The following is a 17,998-nucleotide window of genomic DNA, read 5'->3' as shown; positions in this document are numbered from 1 at the left end:
CACACATTTATTTTCTTACCATTCAGACGATCAGAAGTCTGAAGTTAGTTTTACCAGGCTGGCCCGCAATCAAGGTATTGGCAGGGGTGCGCTCCCTCCAGAGGCTGTAGGGGAGAATCAATTTCATTTCCTTTTCCAGCTTCTAGAACTGCATTCCTTGCATTCTTTGGCTCTGCCCTCTTCATCTTCAAAGCCTGCAGCCTGGCATCTTGCCTCAGTGTCACATCGCCTCTGTTTCTGTCCTGCTGCACCATCTCCCTCTTAGGAGGACACGTGATTACATTTCCGACACACCTCGATAGCTCAAGGTCATATCTGCAAATTCCCTTTTTGCCATCTGTGGGATCAAAATAAAAATGGAGTCAGTATTGCTAGAAGAGTGCTCTCAAATGGAGCTGGGAGGCCACTGAGGAAGTGTGATTTAGGCACCTCTCAGCCTGGATGGAATCTGACCTTTTGACCACCTATTGTCCTAACATAGGCATCTAGAACATCTGCCAAAAATGCGGGATACTTAGTCAGACCCTTATCCTAAAATAACTCATGACAGCCTATCTATTTGTGGGACTCTTACCCTAAATAACTTGATTTCTTTAGGACAGATATTCCCTGGCGCATATCAGAGTCAACTGGGATTCTCACCACACAACAACCTTGTGGCTATTGTCAGCAAGGCCTTCCCTGACTACCCTATACATTTTTTTTGTCTTTTTAGGGCCGCACCCGCGGCATATGGAAGTTCCCAGGCTAGGGGTCAAATCAGAGCTGCAGCTCTTGGCCACAGCAACGTGAGATCTGAGCTGCGTCTGCGACTTACACCACAGCTCCTGGCAACAGCAGATCCTTAACCCACTGAGCAAGGCCAGGGATGGAACCCACGTCCTCATGGATACTAGTTGGGTTCATTACCGCTGAGCCACAAGGGGAACTTCTGGCTACCCTATTTAAATTGCAATGCATCCTGGGTAGGCTGAATAATGGTCCCCAAAGGTCTCCAGGCCCTGATCCCTGGAACCTCTTAATGTTCCCTTACATGTGTCAACCAAAAATTAACACAGAACAAAACACAGAAGGCTGCAATAAGACAATTGTGATTCTAGGAGTTCCCGTTGTGGTGTAGCAGAAATGAATCCAAGTAGTAACCATGAAGTTGCAGGTTCGATCCTTGGTCTCGCTCAGTGGGTTAAGGATCTGGCATTGCCGTGAGCCGTGGTATAGGTTGTAGACACGGCTTGGATCTCGTGTGGCTGTGGCTATGGCATAGGCTGGCGGCTGTAGCTCTTATTAGACCCCCAGCCTGGGAGCCTCCATATGCCGCTGGCTTCGGCCCTAAAAAAGCAGAAAAGAAAAAAAAAAAAGAATTATGATTCTGGAGACAGATTCAGGTAAAACTGAAGGAGGGTTCTGGGGAAGAGAAAGAGTCGGGGGCTGAGGCAAGAGCCTTCCAGACACAGAGAACTATGACTACAAGAAGGCTCTCAATCACCCCTGCCATCTGGCAGTCACGTCCTTGAGTAAAGCCTCCCCTTGACCAGGAGCTGGATGTAGAGATGTATTCTAAGAAATGTTTTACACTTGGCGCTCCCTACCCGTGGGTTCTGCTCAACCAACAGTGGATTGAAAATACAGTCATCTGGAGTTCCCATTGTGGCTTAGTGGTAACTAGTATCCATGAAGATGCAGGTTCCATCCCTGGCCTCGCTCAATGCGTTAAGGATCTGGTGTTGCCGCGAGCTGTGTTGTAGGTTGCAGATGTGGCTCAGATCTGGCATTGCTGTGGTTGTGGTGTAGGCCGGCAGCTATAGCTCTGATTGGACCTCTAGCCTGGGAACTTCCATATGCCTCAGGTGTGGCCCTAAAAAGCAAAGAAAGAAGTGGAAAAAAAAAAAAAGGAAGAAAGAAAATACAGTCATCCCTTGGAGTTCCTGCTGTGGATAGTGGGTTAGTGATCTGGCTTGTCTCTGTGGTGGTGTTAGTTTGATCCTTGTCCTGGCACAGTGGGTTAAAGATGCTGTGTTGCTACAGCTGTGGCATAGGTTGCATCTCTTGGTATAAGCGGGAGGAATGGCTCCTCCAGGGATACCAAAATCTATGAATACTGAAGCCCCTCATATAAAATCTCACAGTACAGTTTTCCAGGGCAGACTGTGAGGGACCTGAGCATATATTTACTGAACCCCTGGTCTGTGCAGGCCCCGTACTTGGTGGCAAAGGGCACAAAGCAGTGACCCAAACAGTGTCAGCCCTATACTCCTGGAGCTCACAGTCCAGTGGGGGAGACAGAACCATCCCCGGGCTGTGACAACCCAGAGCGGGCAGGGCTGGGATGGGGGTGGCATGGGTAGCGGCACCTGGCCTAGCTGTAAAGCCTTGGGCAAGTGGGGATAATGAAGGAGTTCCCTTCGTGGCTCAGCGGTTAACGAACCTGACTAGGATCCATGAGGATGTGGGTTCAGTCCCTGGCCTCTCTCATTGGGGTAAGGATCTGCCGTTTCCAAGAGCTGTGGTGTAGGTTGCAGACACAGTTCGGATCTGGTGTTGCTGCGGCTGTGGCCAGCAGATGTAACTCTGATTTGACCCCTAGTCTGGAAACTTCAATATACTGTGGGTGAGGTCCTGGGGAAAAAAAAAAAAAAAAAGTGGGGATAATGACACATACCCACACATGGCATTTATCACAGTCAAATGAGAATATACTTTCACAAGTTAGGCAGTGGTTGAAGTATTTAGTGAGACATGACCCTGAGCCTTAAGAGATGCCACACTGGAGTTCCTCTCGTGGTGCAGCAGAAACAAATCCAACTAGGGACCATGAGGTTTTGGGTTTGATCCCCGGCCTCGCTCAGTGGCTAAGGATCTGGTGTTGCCTGTGAGCTGTGGTGTAGGTCACAGACGCGGGAGGCTTGGATCTGGAGTTGCTATGGCTGTGGTGTAGGCCAGCAGCTGTAGCTCCAATTAGACCCCCTAGTCTGGGAACCTCCATGTGCCCCACGTGCGGCCCTAAAAAGCAACAACAACATAAAAAAGATGCCACGCAGGTGCTCCTTGCACTACCACGTACAGGAGAACAGACTGGGAATAACGACCATGTGAGATGTCAAATGGCTGGGTGTAAAGCATGGGATGGCTTCCATTTCGGAGGTTTGTGCTCCCCAAGCCGCATTCCAGCCCCATCTTGCTGTCCTCTGCTTCCACTTGCCTTCAGCGGTGTCCTCTGCGCCTGCAGCGAAGTCTGGGCCACCTTACCCTGCCTCACTTACTCCTCACCCGACCCCTCCCTCAGGAAGCCCTCTCTGATCCCCCAGGCAGGGTCAGGAACCCTCTCTAGGGCCCCCCATTCTAGTCCTGATTACTTTGTTCAAGTGGAGGGGGCATCTTAAAAGCTAGACTATAATAGAATGAAATCAAGTGTGTATTCACTGCTCATAATTCAGACATATGCAGGAAGCCAGAATCCCAGTAAGTAGGATCGATTCTCTCGGTTCTCTTCCTTCCATGTTTTGTTCTTGGTCCTCGGCGATCCTCAGCAATGCCTGTGGTACCGCCCCCCCGCCCCTGCCTTGCCGTGCGCACGCGCATTATCCGATTGACGGCCCCCCAGTGGAGTGACGGGAGGAATCAGCCAATGGTGTCTTGACGAAGGTGGAGCAGAGCCTCGAGGACGCCCTGCGGACCCTGCCTTTACTAGATATTCATGAGGGAGGCGGGCCGACGCTTCTGCGAGTAGCGGCCGGCGCCATGAAGTGAGAGGGGTTCGGGGGCTCGCGGCTTGCGAAGCGGGCGCGGGAGTCTGGACGATGCCAGGACCCGTGGGCGCCCCTGGGGTCCCAGCGGGGCGAGGGGAGGCTGAAGGGGTGGGGTGGGGATAGCCGTGGGGACCCACGGGGCGGTAACGGGGATAGTCAGCGATGAGATGCCAAAGGTACCCAGAGGCTCCTGGGCAACTCGGGGATATCTGGGGAGACCAGCGGGCCAGTTTCGGGCTGGTAACCCCTCTCGGCCTGACGACAGCGGAGTGTGGGTGCTGGAGAGGGGCTGAGGGGACGGGCGACTGACCCGGCAGCCCCTGCCTCCAGGCTCAACGTGGACGGGCTGCTGGTCTATTTCCCGTACGACTACATCTACCCGGAGCAGTTCTCCTACATGCTGGAGCTTAAACGCACGCTGGATGCCAAGGTGGGTGGCTGGGGCTGCCTCACGTGCGTCTAAGACTGAGATTGCAGGACGTCTAGAGTTTGGAAATCTGAGGTCCGTGGGAGGCCAGTACGGCCAAACTTCGTCTTATCTAAAATAATACGGGTTAATAACAGCAGCAGCTAACATTTATCAGAGGCTGCGTTGCTCAGCGGCTGGCTTAGGAACATAAAGAGTTTGGAACCAGCTCCTTGGGTTGGAATCCTGGACCCACAGCTGTGTGCCCTTGGGTAACTCACTTAACCTCCCTGTGAACAGTTTTCACCTCTGTAAAACGAGCCTAGTAATAATACCTACCTTAGAGGTTAATATGAAGGCTCTAGGGGTTAATTCACTACCTAAAGCAGCTGTTCTCAATTAAGGAACGTTTTGACACCCCTCTACCTTCCCCCCCATTCACCGATATCAAGAGACATTCCTGGCTGTCATACTAGTGGGGAGGGGGTGTGGCTGGCATCTAGAGGCCACAGATGCTGCTAAACATTGTAAGGTGCACAGGACAACCCCCCACAATCAAGTTGGGGTTTTTTGGAGGGGGGGCATGCCCAGGGCATGTGGAAATTCCTGGGCCAGGGATCAAACCTGAGCCACAGCAGTGACAATGCCGAATCCTTAATCACTAGACCTCCAGGGAACTCCCAGGTGTTTGTTTGTTTGTTTTTACAATTTTTTAACCCGGGCCTCAGCAGTGAAAACACTGAGTCCTAACCCCTAGACCACCCAGAGAACTCACAATCAAGTATTATCCAGCCCCCAAATGTCAATAGATTCGCTGTTGAGAAACTGATGTAGGACCCTTGGTAGTGGTGCCAGACCCAGAGTAAGTGCTGGGGAGGGGCTTGCTACATTAAAAAGGATTCACTACCTGTTGGGTACTATGCGGAATGTTTAAACCTAGTTTCTTACTCGTCCTCCTAGTTGTGCTATGAAGAAGAGACCCATTTTAGAGATGAGGATACTGAGGCCCAGCCAGGTGAAGGCATTTGCCTAAGTCCACTCAACAGAAGTGGGGTTCAAATCCACTGCCCTGGGGCCCAGACTTTTAACTGATGTGTTGACATGCTCTTCCAGGATTGGGGGGGGGCACTCCCCAGAGTTTGTGTCTCTGAAGTTCTGAGAGCCTTGTTCTTCCTCAACACCAGGGTCACGGAGTCCTGGAGATGCCCTCAGGCACCGGGAAGACCGTGTCCCTGTTGGCCCTGATCATGGCATACCAGCGGGTGAGTGACCCACTGGGCGCGTGGAGGGGGAAGAGGCTGGAGGGGGAAGAGGCTGAGCCCATTGTCGTCGGCAGGCGTATCCGCTGGAGGTGACTAAACTCATCTACTGCTCGAGGACTGTGCCCGAGATTGAGAAGGTGAGCCTGGAGCCAAGCCCACTGCTCCCCGACTCGGTCGGAGCCCTTGGGTTCCCCTGGCAGTTGCCACCAGAGCTTCAGGGGCGTTTGGAAAGCCGGGTAAGGGGTGGGGGCCTGGCTGGGCAGGGGCTGGGGCTTGTGCTTTCAATCAGGCCAAGTCCTGCTCCCTCATCAACTGGAACAGGTGATTGAAGAGCTTCGAAAGTTACTCAGCTTCTATGAGAAACAGGAGGGCGAGAAGCTGCCATTCCTGGGGCTGGCTCTGAGCTCCCGGAAGAACCTGTGTATTCACCCCGAGGTGAGTGCCTGTCCTGCCCCTTGCCCTAAGCCTTAGGGTTGAGGAAACTTTTTCTTTTTTCTTTCCTTTTTTTTTTTTTTTAGGGCCACACCCGCAGCATACGGAGATTCCCAGGCTATGGGGTCGAATCAGAGCTACAGCTGCTGGCCTACGCCACAGCTCACATCAATGCCGGACCCTTAACGCACTGAGTGAGGCCGGGGTCAAGCCTTCGTCCTCATGGATGCTAGTCAGATTCGTTTCCGTTGAGCCACAGTGGGAACTCCCTGGGTTGAGGAAACTCTTGGTCCAACCAGGAGCCCTGGATCCCCAGACTAGGCCTCTCGGGGGATGTTCTGGGGACGCAGAGTCCTCCTCTCACTCAAGTGCTGACACCGCGTTTTGGTAAGCACCCCTCTTCCCAGCTCCGGACTCCGGCAGCCCTGCTTGCCTGGCTCTGAAACGGGCTGGTCATGTACTTATTTTGTTTTTTTCGTTTTTGGCCACACTTTTGGAAGTTTCCCAGCCGGAGACTGAATCCGAGCCGCAGCTGAGGCCATGCCTGATCCTTAACCTGCTGTGCCACAGTGGGAACTCGGCTGTGTACTCTTGCATAGGTGATTTCTGCTCTCTGGATTTCAGTCTTCCATTCTGTAAAATGAGGGTAATTAACTACCTGGAGTTGCCTGGTGGCACAGCAGGTTAAGATTCAGTGTCATTACCTGTGGTGCAGGTCACAACTGTGGCTCGGGTTCGATCCCTGGCCCAGGAACTTCCACATACTATGGGCACGGCCAAAAAAATTAACTACCTGCTTCATACAGTTGTTGATAAGTTTGGGCAAGGGGTGGGGGCTGGGCAAAATGGGTGAAGGGGTCAAAAAAGTAGACTAGTTATAAAAGAAATAGGTCGTGGGGATGTAATGTACACTTGGCCCTGTTATGTGTGGATCCAAAACCTGCGGATAGGGGAGCTCCTATCATGGTGCGGTGGAAACGAATCTGACTAGGAACCATGAGGTTGCTGGTTCGATCCCTGGCCTCTCTCAGCGGGTTAAAGATCCGGCGTTGCTGTGAGCTGTGGTGTAGGTCGCAGACACAGCTCGGATCTGATGTTGCTGTGACATAGGTCGTGGCTACTGTGCCATTTAATATAAGGGACTTGAGCATCTGCGGGTTTGGTATCCGTGGGGCGGACTTGGAACTAGTCCCCCCCCCAAGCCCCCCGCAGATACTGAGGGCAGCTGTACAGCATGGTGACCATAGCTCATAATACTCTATCATATATTTGAAAGTTTTAAGAGAATAAATCTTAAAAGTTCTCATTATAAGGAAAAAAAATTGTGAAGGGAGTTCCCTTTGTGGCTCAGTGGTTAATGAACCCGACTAGGATCCATGAGGATGTGGGTTCGATCCCTGGCCTGGCTCAGTGGGCTAAGGATCTGGTGTTGCTGTGAGCGGTGGTGTAGGTTGCAGATGTGGCTCAGATCTGGCGTGGCTGTGGCTCTGATTAGACCCCTATCCTGGGAACTTCCATGTGCCTCAAATTGGCCTTAAAAAGAAAAAAAATTGTGAAATTCTCCTGTGGCCCAGCAGGTTAAGGATCTGGGGTTGTTACTGCAGCGGCTCAGGTCAGTGCTGTAGTGAGGGTTTGAGATCCCTGGCCTGGGAACTTCCATATGCTATGAGCACGGTGGGAAAGAAAAAAAATTGTAAATGTGTGTGGTGATAAATTTAAGAAAAAAAAATTTTTTTTTTTTTTTTTTTTTTTTTGGTCTTTTTGCCAATTCTCCGGCCGCTCCCACGGCATATGGAGGTTTTCTCTGGATAGATGCCCAGGAGTGGAATTTCTGGATCATATGGTAATTTTGTTTTCAGTTTTTTGAGGAATCTCCATACTGTTTTCCATAGTGGTTGTACCAATTTACATTTCCACCAACAGTGTAAGAGGGTTCCCTTTTCTCCACACCCTCTCCAGCATTTATTGTTTGTAGACTTTGGGTTTTTTTTTTTTGCCTTTTAAGGGCCACACCTGCAGCATATGGAAGTTCCCAGTTAGGGGTCGAATCAGAGCTATAGCTGCCGGCCTACACCACGGCCCCAGGCACTTGGGATCTGAGCTGCGTCTGTGACCTACATCACAGCTCAGAGCAACGCCAGATCCCCGACCCAGTGATCAAGGCCAGGGATCAAACCCAAATCCTGGATTTGTTTCCTCTGTGCCACAACAGGCATTCCCTGTTTGTAGATTTTGATGATGGCCATTCTGGCCCCGTGTAAGGTAGTACCTCATAGTGGTTTTGATTTGCATTTCTCTAATAAATGTTGAACATCTTTTCATGTGTTTTTCTGCTGTCTGTATGTCTTCTTTGGAGAATTGTCTGTTTAGATCTTCTGCCCATTTTTTGATGGGGTTGTTTGTTTTTTTGGTATTGAGCTGCAGAAGGTGTTTATAAATTTTGGAGATTAATCCCTTGTTAGTCAATTCATTTCCAGATGTTTTCTCCCATTCTGTGGGTTGTTTTTCCTTTTCTTTTTTGTCTTTTTAGGGCTGTACCCATGGCATATGGAGGTTCCCAGGCTAGGGGTCTAATCAGAGCTGTAGCTGCCGGCCTACACCACAGCCACAGTAATGGGATCCTAGCTGTGTCTGTGACCTACACCACAACTCACAGCAACGCAGGATCCTTAACCCACTGAGTGAAGCCAGGGATCGAACGTTTATCCTCGTGGATGCTAGTCGGGTTCTTAAACTGCTGACCCACAGCGGGAACTCCTGTGGGTTATCTTTTCATTTTGTTTAGGGTTTCCTTTGCTGTGTAAAACCGTTTAAGTTTAATTAGGTCTTATTTGTTTATTTTTGTTTATTTTTTTTTTTGTCTTTTCAGGGCTGCCCCCACAGCATATGGAGGTTCCCAGGCTAGGGGTCTAATCGGAGCTGTAGCTGCCAGCCTACGCCACAGCCACGCCAGATCCTAGCTGTGTCTGTGTCCTACACCACAGCTCACGGCAGCGCCGGATCCTTAACCCACTGAGTGAGATTTGTTTCCGCTGTGCCATGACAGGAACTCCTATTTTTGTTTTTATTGTCATTACTCTTGGAGGTGGATCTGAGAAGGTAATTCTGTGGTTTATGTCAGAGAGTGTTTGGCCTGTTTTTCTCTAAGAGTTTCATAGTAATTGGTCTTATATTCAGGTCTTTAATCCATTTTGAGTTCATTTTTGTGTATGGTGTTAGTGTTCTAATTTCACTGTTTTACATCTAGCTCTCAGTTTTCCCTGCACCACTTATTGAAGGGACTATCTTTTATCCGTTGTATTTTCTTGTCCCGTTAGTCATAGATTAGTTGACCATAGGTATTTGGGTTTAATTCTGGGTTTCTATCCTGTTCTGCCAGTCTATATTTCTGGCGGGTTTTTTTTTTTTTTTTTTTTTGATGCCAGTACCATACTGTTTTTATGACTATAGCTTTGTAGTATAGTCTGAAGTCAGGGAGCCTGATTCTTCCAGCTTCATTTTTCTTTCTCAGGATGGCTTTGGCTATTCTGGGTCTTTTGTGCTTTCAAACTTTAAAATATTTTGTTCTAGTTCTGTGAAAAATGCCATTGGTTTGATAGGGATTGTATTGAATCTGTAGATTGCCTTTGGAAGTATAATCATTTTGGCACTATTGATTCTTCCAATCCAAGAGTGTGGTATATATCTTTTCATATGTTTGTGTCCTCTTTCATTTCTTTCATCTTTGAGCTTTATAGTGTCTTATAGTTTTCAGAGTACAGGTCTTTTGTGACTTAAGGTAAGTTTATTCCTAGGTATTTTATTCTTCTTGATGCAGTGGTAAATGGGATTGTTTACCTAATTTCTCTTTCTGATCTTCTATTGTTGGCATATAATGTAGTCAATTACTGTGTATTAATTTTGTATCCTGAAACTTTACCAAATTCATTGATGTGCTCTAAGAGTTTTCTGGTAGTGTCTTTAGAATTTTCTAGGTATGGTATCATGTCATCTGCAGTGACAGTTGTGACAGTTTTACTTCTTCCTTTCCAATTTGGATTCCTTTTTTTTTTTTGTTTTTAGGGCTGCACTCACGGCATGTGGAGGTTCCCAGGCTAGGGGTCTAATGGGAGCTACAGCTGCCAGCCTAAACCACAGCCATAGATAGCTATGCGGAATCTGAGCCGCATCTGCGACCTGCACCACAGCTCATGGCAACGCCAGGTTCTTAACCCACTGTACGTGCCAGAGATTGAACCTGAGTCCTCATTGATACTAGTCAGGTTCCTTAACTGCTGAGCCACAGTGGGAATTCCCTCTTTGGGTTCGTTTTACCTGGTATTTGTTGTGCTTCCTGGATTTGAGTGATTGATTCCTTTCCCATGTTAGGCAAGTTTTTGGCTCTTATCTCTTCAAATATTTTCTCTGGCCCTTTCTCTCTCTTCTTCTGGCACCCCTGTAATATGGATGTTGGTGCGTTTAACGTCCCAGAGTTCTCTTTGACTGTCTTCATTTCTTTTTAATCTTTTTGCTCTTTTCTGTTCTTTGTCAGTGTTTTCCACCAGTCTGTCTTCATTCTTCATTCTTCTGCCTGCCATTGGTTCCTTCTAGTGAATTTATTTTAGCTATTGCATTTTGCATTCTCTTCTTAATCTTTCAGTCTTCTATTTCTTTTCTGTTTCTTGTAATTTATCGATCTTTGCTTCCAGTTTATTTTCAAGGTCTTGAATCATCTTTTCTAACATCAGTCTAAAGTCTTTTTCATGGAGGTTGGTAATCTGCAGATCGCTTAGCTATTTTTCTGACTTTTTTCTTGTTCCTTTATCCGAGTCATAATTCTCTGCCTTTTCATTTTGTAGAGCTTTTTTGTGTGGTTTCCTTTTTACAGGCAATGGGGTTGTAGCCTCTCCTGCTTTTGATGTCCCCCCACTTTGTGGCTGAAGTTGGTACACAGGGGCTTGTGGCCGGCTTCTTGATGGGAGAGACTGGTGCCTGCCCCCTGGTAGGTGGAGCTGATTCTTATCCCTCTGGTGGGTGGGGCTTTGTCTCTGGTGTGATTAGAGATGGCATGTGCCTGGGCCGGGTCTTTAGACAGCCTGTTTGCTGATGGGTGGGGCCAGATTTTTCCAAAATGGGCACCCGTAGAGGAGCGCATGCTGACAATTATTCCTGAGACCTTTGCCTCCGCTCTCCTTCCCCTACAACAACTACAGTCACCCCCGTTTTCCCAGGAGGTCCTCCAAGAACCACAGGCAGGTCTGACCCAGATTCCTATGGAGCTTCTGCTTTGCCCCGGGACCCAGGGCACATGAAAGCCTGGGTGCACCTTTCCAGAACGGAGTGTCTGTTTCCCCTAGTCCCGTGGAACCCCTGCGCACAAGCCCAGCTGGCCTTCAGCAGCAAATGCTCCGGGGACTCCTTTTCCCAGTGCCAGATCCCTGGGTGTGGGAACCTGACGTGGGGCTCAGAACTCTCACTCTGGTGGGTGAGCCTCTGTGATACAGTTACTTTCCCGTTGGTGGCCTGCCCACCCGGTGGGTATGGGGTGGCTTATATCGTGTAATCACCCCTCCTACTGTCTTGATGTGGCCTCCTCTTTGTCTTCTGGAGTACAATATCTTTTTTGATAGTTTCCAGTCTTTTTTTTTTTTTTTTTTGTCTTTTGTCTTTTCAGGGCCAAACCCATGGCATATGGAGGTTCCCAGGCTAGGGGTCTAATCAGAGCTGTAGCTGCAGGCCTACACCACAGCCACAGCAACGCAGGATCTGAGCCACATCTGCAACCTAAACCACAGCTCACAGCAACATTGGATCCTTAACCCACTGAGTGAGGCCAGGGATTGAACCTGTGTCCTCATGGAGGCTAGTCGGGTTCACTAACCGCTGAGCCACCATGGGAACCTGCCAGGCACTGTTTTAAGTGCTCTATGTGTGGAACCTCGTGGAGTGGTATTATGCAACATTTATAAGAATTAATGGAGATAATACAGGTGACGGATGATCTCTTGAAGGGCAGCGGCCCCAGCGCTTTGTTTACACCCGTGGAGGGGTGTTGTCCCTATTCTTGGTTACGCTGTGGAGCAAAAGAATCCCCGCCTCTTCCACACAGCCCACTTTGCGCCGTCCCGCTGTTGCTACATGGAGTTGAGGAGCGTAACTGTGGTCAGCCTTTGATCTGATGGCAGGAGGATTGGGATAGAGGAAAGCTGCCACAGACCCTGGAGCAAAATTTCAAGATCTTTTTATTTTACTTTCTGGCCATATCTAAAGCATGCTAGATCCACTGCAGCTGCGACCTACACCACAGCCCACGGCAACGCCAGATCCCTAACCCACTGAGCGAGGCCAGGGATTGACCCCGCGTCCTCATGATGCCACTCTGGTTTGTTACAGAACTCCCCAAGATCCTTTCCTTTAAACTGAAGTTAAGCTGGTCAATGAATCTGCTTACCTGAATGTGTTTCTGCAGAAATTTAGTAAATGCCGGCAATAGGAGAGCCGTGTCACGAGCCTTCAAGACGGGGATGTCTTTAAGGTCCCTGAAAATGGCAACAAGACACTTTCATGATGGGAAGCACATAACCTAACATTTTTTAGTTTCACCATAACTAGTGATAACAGTTTAGTGGAGTTTCTCAATATTAGTAAAATCAAAAATAAAAAATAAACCGAAGTTGAAATTAATGGCTTTAAATGTAGGAAGTGGATGTATGTGTGTGTCCAGAACCTGCTCACGTGGTGGTCGACACTGTCCTCCTTAGGAAAATAAGAAGTAGAGGATTAAGGAAGTGGATTGTATCTTCTGGACCTGTGATAAGACGTGTATAAGCAGGAGTTCCCAGGTGGCCTAGCAGTTAAGGACCTGGCATTGTCACTGCTGTAGCTCAGGTCCCTGCTGTGGATTGGGTTTGATCTCTGACCCAAGAACTTCTGCATGCCGTGGGGGGAAAAAGTGCATAAGCAATACTATGTTAATATATGTTAATAATCAATAGTGTTATATTAATATGTTAATATAGTACTGTTAATTGCTGTGTTGGTATCATATGTATGCATATAGCGTACAGCGTGTATACATATTGAACCGCATGAGCTGTGCTTCAGGGCAGGATCTTAGTCGTCTCCCGAGATGTACAGTGACCTTGGATAATGCTAAAGATTGAGCAGGTATTTCGATCTGGGTTTTGATCCTCCCATGGCTGCTGCTTTGGAAGGACTTAAAAGCATATGCCTGGTAGTCTTCGCTTGGATTTAGCTCTTCAAAATAGATCTGCCTTTGGGGCTCTGCTTCACACGCAGCTAAAATTTTCAGGGTTTTAAAATACTTTTCTGTGGGAACATATGTGATGCTTTCCCCCCCACTCCCCATACCCAGGGCATGCAGAAGTTCTCAGGCCAGGGGTCAAACCCATGCCACTGCAGTGACAACACCAGATCCATAACCCGCTAGCAACTCTATGACACTTTTAACTTTGTATACCTCGTACGATGTATTTGCATGACCTGTTTTTTAAAAAGTGTAAAGGCATGTTAAAAAATGAGGAATGTTCCTTGGCGCCTGATGAAATGGGAAAAGGAGAGGGAGGTGTTGCCAGCCTCAGAGCCTTCCCTTTGGTGAGGAAAAAGATTTGGTTCTGAGGAAAGGCAGCCCTGGGCTGTGACGGTGCTACCAGCAGAGCCTTGCAGGGGAGAGCAGCTTCCTCTGATTCTTGGACCTTGCTAAGGTTCTGGCTGTTTTAGCATTTTAAAAGATAAAGCAGAAATTCCCATAGTGGTGCAACAGTAATAATCCCGACTAGTATCCATGAGGATGTGGGTTCGATCCCTGGCCCCGCTCAGTGGGTTAAGGATCCAGCATTGCCATCAGCTGTGGTGTAGTTCGAAGGTACAGCTCGGATCCTGTGTTGCTGTGGCTGTGGTGTAGACCAGCAGCTACAGTTCCACTTTGACCCCAGCCTTGGAGCTTCCATGTGCCTTGGGTACAGCCCTAAAAAGAAAAAAGATAAAGCAGTTATCTGTAATTTACCTGCTAAAGAATCTTCAAGGTGTAATTAAGAAAAAAAAATTCAGATATAATTGACACCATATGTGACTTAACTTTTTTTTTTTTTTTTTTTTTTTTGATCATTGTGTGGAGCAGCTTGATGAGGGATCTTAGTTCCCAGACCAGGTATTGAACCCAGGCTGCAGTGAAAGCACCAAACCCTAACCACTAGACCACGAGGGAGCTCCCTAAGACATACTGTTTTTGTTTGCTTTTTAGGACCACACCTGTGGCATACATTCCTGGCTAGGGGTTGAATTGGAGCTGCAGCCGCTACCCTGTGCCACAGCCACAGCAATGCCAGATCCGAGCTGAATCTGCAATCTATACTGCAACACTGGATTCTTAACCCACTGAGCGAGGCCAGGGATTGAACCCACATCCTCATGGATACTAGTCGGGTTCTTAACACCCACAATGGGAATTCTGGACTTACTGTTTTAAAAAGAATAATTTAAGAGCCTAACAATTGTACCAACTCTTGCTTCCCTGTAGTAAGTTTCCAGGTGTCTTAACTGTTTACTAGGGAAGCAGGTTGAGGTTCCAGTTTCCACGGATGCCCCAGTGTCACCCGGGACAGGACAGCCAGATGGCCCCATCCCGCCTTAGCCATTAGGTGTTGAGCCCCAGGTTCCAGGAGTGGTTGGGCTCCTTGGCCTGTCCCAGTGCTAAGATGCCCTCTTGGCCCCTCAGGTGACACCCCTGCGCTTTGGGAAGGACGTCGATGGAAAATGCCACAGCCTCACGGCCTCCTACGTGCGGGCGCAGTACCAGCAGGACCCCAGCCTGCCTCACTGCCGCTTCTATGAGGTGCCTGCGGGGCAGCGCTGAGGGAGGGAGGCGGGGACCACTCACCACGGCCAACCTCCCTGACTCCTGTGTGCCCTGTCACCCTAGGAGTTTGATGTCCATGGGCGCCAGGTGCCCCTGCCGGCTGGCATCTACAACCTGGACGACCTGAAGGCGCTGGGGCGGCGCCAGGGCTGGTGCCCGTACTTCCTTGCCCGGTACTCGGTGAGGAGGCTGGCAGGGCTTGCGCAGGGGGGGCGTGCGTGCGGGTTACGCCTTCCCACCCACCTGTCCCTCTGCCTGTGTCCCCCTGTCGGTCTGTCCCTTTGTCAGTCAGTCTCTCTGAGTGTGTGTGCCTTGCCTGTGTCTGTCTTTCCTCAGTTCGCTTCTGCCTGCCCATCTGTGTCTGTCTGTCTGTCTGCCTGAGCCCCTTTCTGCACCTCGTCTCTGCGGGCCTGTCAGGCAGCACTGGGGCCGTGTGCTGTGGGCGGGGGGCAGTAGCACGAGGTGGGCGCTGGTGGCCGGGGTAACCCTGCACTCCCGGCCCCCAGATCCTCCACGCCAACGTGGTGGTTTACAGCTACCACTACCTGCTGGACCCCAAGATCGCCGACCTGGTGTCCAAGGAGCTGGCCCGCAAGGCTGTCGTCGTCTTCGACGAGGCCCACAACATTGGTGAGGAGGGAGCCAGGGCTGGGAGGCCATGCCAGCCCCTTGGGCTGCCGCCCCAGCTGCCTGCCTGAGCCCGGCGTCCCCTCCTTCCTCTTCCAGACAACGTCTGCATCGACTCCATGAGTGTCAACCTCACGCGCCGGATGCTGGATCGGTGCCAGGGCAACCTGGAGACCCTGCAGAAGACGGTGCTCAGGTGCGGGGCGCCGGCCTTTCCCAGGCCCGGTTCTCTGCCTGCCCTGCCCCCCACCCCAGGACCCCGGTCCCCGTCCCCGGCGTGTCCCCAGCCCTTCCCATCCCCCGGCTCCCCGCAGGATCAAGGAGACTGACGAGCAGCGTCTGCGGGACGAGTACCGGCGCCTGGTGGAGGGGCTGCGGGAGGCCAGCGCCGCCCGGGAGACCGACGCCCACCTGGCCAACCCCGTGCTGCCCGACGAGGTGCTGCAGGGTGAGCCCCCCGCCTCTGTGCCCGCGCCCGCCCCGCTGGGCCCCTGGCACCCCCCCTCCCCGCCACCGACCCGGCTGAGCCCGTGTCCCCGCAGAGGCGGTGCCGGGCTCCATCCGCACGGCCGAGCACTTCCTGGGCTTCCTGCGGCGGCTGCTGGAGTACGTCAAGTGGCGGCTGCGGGTGCAGCACGTGGTGCAGGAGAGCCCGCCCGCCTTCCTCAGCGGCCTGGCCCAGCGCGTCTGCATCCAGCGCAAGCCCCTCAGGTTCGTCCAGCAGGGTGGGGGTGGGCCCGGGGCCGGTATGGGGACTAATGGAAGCCTGGGGGAGTGCGTGTCACACCCGTGGGGCGGAGGGGGCAGGTCGGGGGCTCTGGGGCCAGCAGGGGCTTGGCGGGCAGCAGATGAGAGGCAGAGGAGAGTTTGGTGGACTGTTCACGGGGGTCCCGGGGGCCGTGCAGGATGGAGGAGCTGGTGGGGTGACCAGGCCCCTGCACCTTTGCGGAAACTCATCCCACCCCAGGCCACACGGGGAGGGGAGGGAGTAGCCCTGGAGAGCGGCTTCTGATGGGCCCAGCAGGGTGGGAGCTGGCAGAAAATGCTGTGGATCCTGCCCCCCAGACCCCTGTCGCCTCCCACTGTCCCCCAAGCCCCGGGGGCAGGAGCCTCCCCTCAGTGGTCAGGGAGGTGGTGCATGGACCCGGGAGTGGGGGTGGGGCTTCCTGGGCTTTTCCTTTGCTGTTCTGCCTGAGTCAGTGGTCTTCCCTGAACCTTGGTCTCCTCCTTTGTGCCCCAGGCAGGGAGTCAGCCCCTTACTCCCAGGTTCCTGAGGTGGTTGGTTAGGTGAGAAAGCAGCCACGCCAGGAACTTAGCATCTTGAGTGCTGACAATGAGCTAAGCTACATTCCGTATCCGTGGGATCTCAATAGCGTCCTCGCCTCGCGCTGTGGATGGGGACACTGTGTCCCAGGGAGGGGAAGCCAGTGCCCAGGGCCACACAGCACTGTGGGGGTAGCTGTGACTCGAAGCCAGGCCTGTGGGGCTCCGGAGTTCCTGGCTGCTCTGCCTGAGGTTGGGCGGGGAGCCCTCGATGGGGCCTCACCTTTCACCCTGCCGTGGGAGACTTGTGAGGGCTGCGGGGAGCTTCGCCGCCTGCATGGTCCTGAGTGCCTGATCTGCTGGGACACGGTGGGGACTGAGACAGCCCTGGCCCTGCCTTCCTGGGGTTCACAGTCCAGTGAGAGAGGGACGTGCCAGGGCTGGGATGGGGGGAGGCCTGGGGGCCCAGGGAACATAGAGGGGCACCTGGTCGACCGTGGAGGAAAGGAAAGGAGGTTCAGGAAGCGGGTTTTAAACCTGACTGTCTGCCTGACACCAAAGCCGTGCTGCTGCTCCACAGCCTCTCCCTGAAGGGTGAGAGCCTTGAGTGGCCCTGTGTTGTGTACGGGCTGTTGCTGGACACAGTGTGTGCGAAGCTCCGGGAGTGTGTGTGAGATTGTCTCCCGAGTGTGTGGGACTCTCACGCTGTGTCGCTGAGGGTGGCGAGCGTGGCTGAGACACTGAGAGAGGACCTGGGAGGGAGCAAATGGTGATGTGGCCGTGTGGGGTTCGTGCAGTGACTGTGGGATTCTGGGCGTGCTTGTGGGTTGCCCCTTCTGACCAAGAACCTGCTCATGAGCATGTGGCCCCCTGTGACGTGACCCTGTGACTCTGAGCTGTGTGATTATTGCTCCGAATGTGCCCTCGTATGGCCGTGGCCCTGTGGGATGTGGGGGACACAGAGGGGACTGAAGCAGACCCAGGCCCCGCCCTCATGGAACTTCGGGCAGCTGGGGAGATGGCACCTGGGCCCGTGCTCTGCTGGAGGGGAGGGGGCTGCTGGATGTGCCTGAGCTGGTCACTGTCGCCCCTCACCCCATCCTCCACCCCCCCACCCCCCCTCCAGATTCTGCGCCGAGCGCCTGCGCTCCCTGCTGCACACCTTGGAGATCGCGGACCTTGCTGACTTCTCCCCTCTCACGCTCCTCGCCAACTTTGCCACCCTAGTCAGCACCTATGCCAAGGGTAAGCGCCCCTTCCTGCCTCTGCCGGCCCCGGCAGCTGGAATCGGGATCTCCGTGGGGTTGCCCGTGGGACTTGGACGAGCAGGACCTTGTAGGGCTGGGCTCCGGAGTTTGCGCTTTATTTTGAGGGCAATAGGGAGCTACAGACAGTTCTTGAGTGA

General features: G+C 51.9%; 1 protein-coding gene across 5 annotated transcripts in view; it reads left to right on the top strand.

The window, feature by feature from the left end:
• Positions 3,592-17,998, top strand: part of ERCC2 (ERCC excision repair 2, TFIIH core complex helicase subunit) — a 23,191-nt gene continuing 8,784 nt past the window's right edge. For 3 of the 5 annotated variants that reach the window (XR_002344691.1, XM_021094546.1, XM_021094545.1), the window contains exons 1-12: positions 3,592-3,743; positions 4,077-4,176; positions 5,337-5,414; positions 5,489-5,551; positions 5,736-5,849; positions 14,563-14,679; positions 14,767-14,883; positions 15,210-15,333; positions 15,430-15,526; positions 15,645-15,778; positions 15,873-16,041; positions 17,720-17,838. Coding sequence is in view for 4 of the 5 variants with exons in the window: in XM_021094546.1 (XP_020950205.1) it covers positions 3,739-3,743; positions 4,077-4,176; positions 5,337-5,414; positions 5,489-5,551; positions 5,736-5,849; positions 14,563-14,679; positions 14,767-14,883; positions 15,210-15,333; positions 15,430-15,526; positions 15,645-15,778; positions 15,873-16,041; positions 17,720-17,838 (1,237 nt within the window). In the remaining variant the exon portion in view is untranslated. Of the gene's footprint in view, positions 3,744-3,859; positions 4,177-5,336; positions 5,415-5,488; positions 5,552-5,735; positions 5,850-10,713; positions 10,828-14,562; positions 14,680-14,766; positions 14,884-15,209; positions 15,334-15,429; positions 15,527-15,644; positions 15,779-15,872; positions 16,042-17,719; positions 17,839-17,998 lie in introns of those variants that run through there. The other 2 variants (XM_021094548.1, XM_021094547.1) reach the window with 2 other exon arrangements.

The sequence above is a fragment of the Sus scrofa genome, chromosome 6 (genome assembly GCF_000003025.6).
Source record: "Sus scrofa isolate TJ Tabasco breed Duroc chromosome 6, Sscrofa11.1, whole genome shotgun sequence".
Lineage (NCBI taxonomy): Eukaryota > Metazoa > Chordata > Mammalia > Artiodactyla > Suidae > Sus > Sus scrofa.
This window is presented reverse-complemented; position numbering and strand designations above follow the sequence as displayed.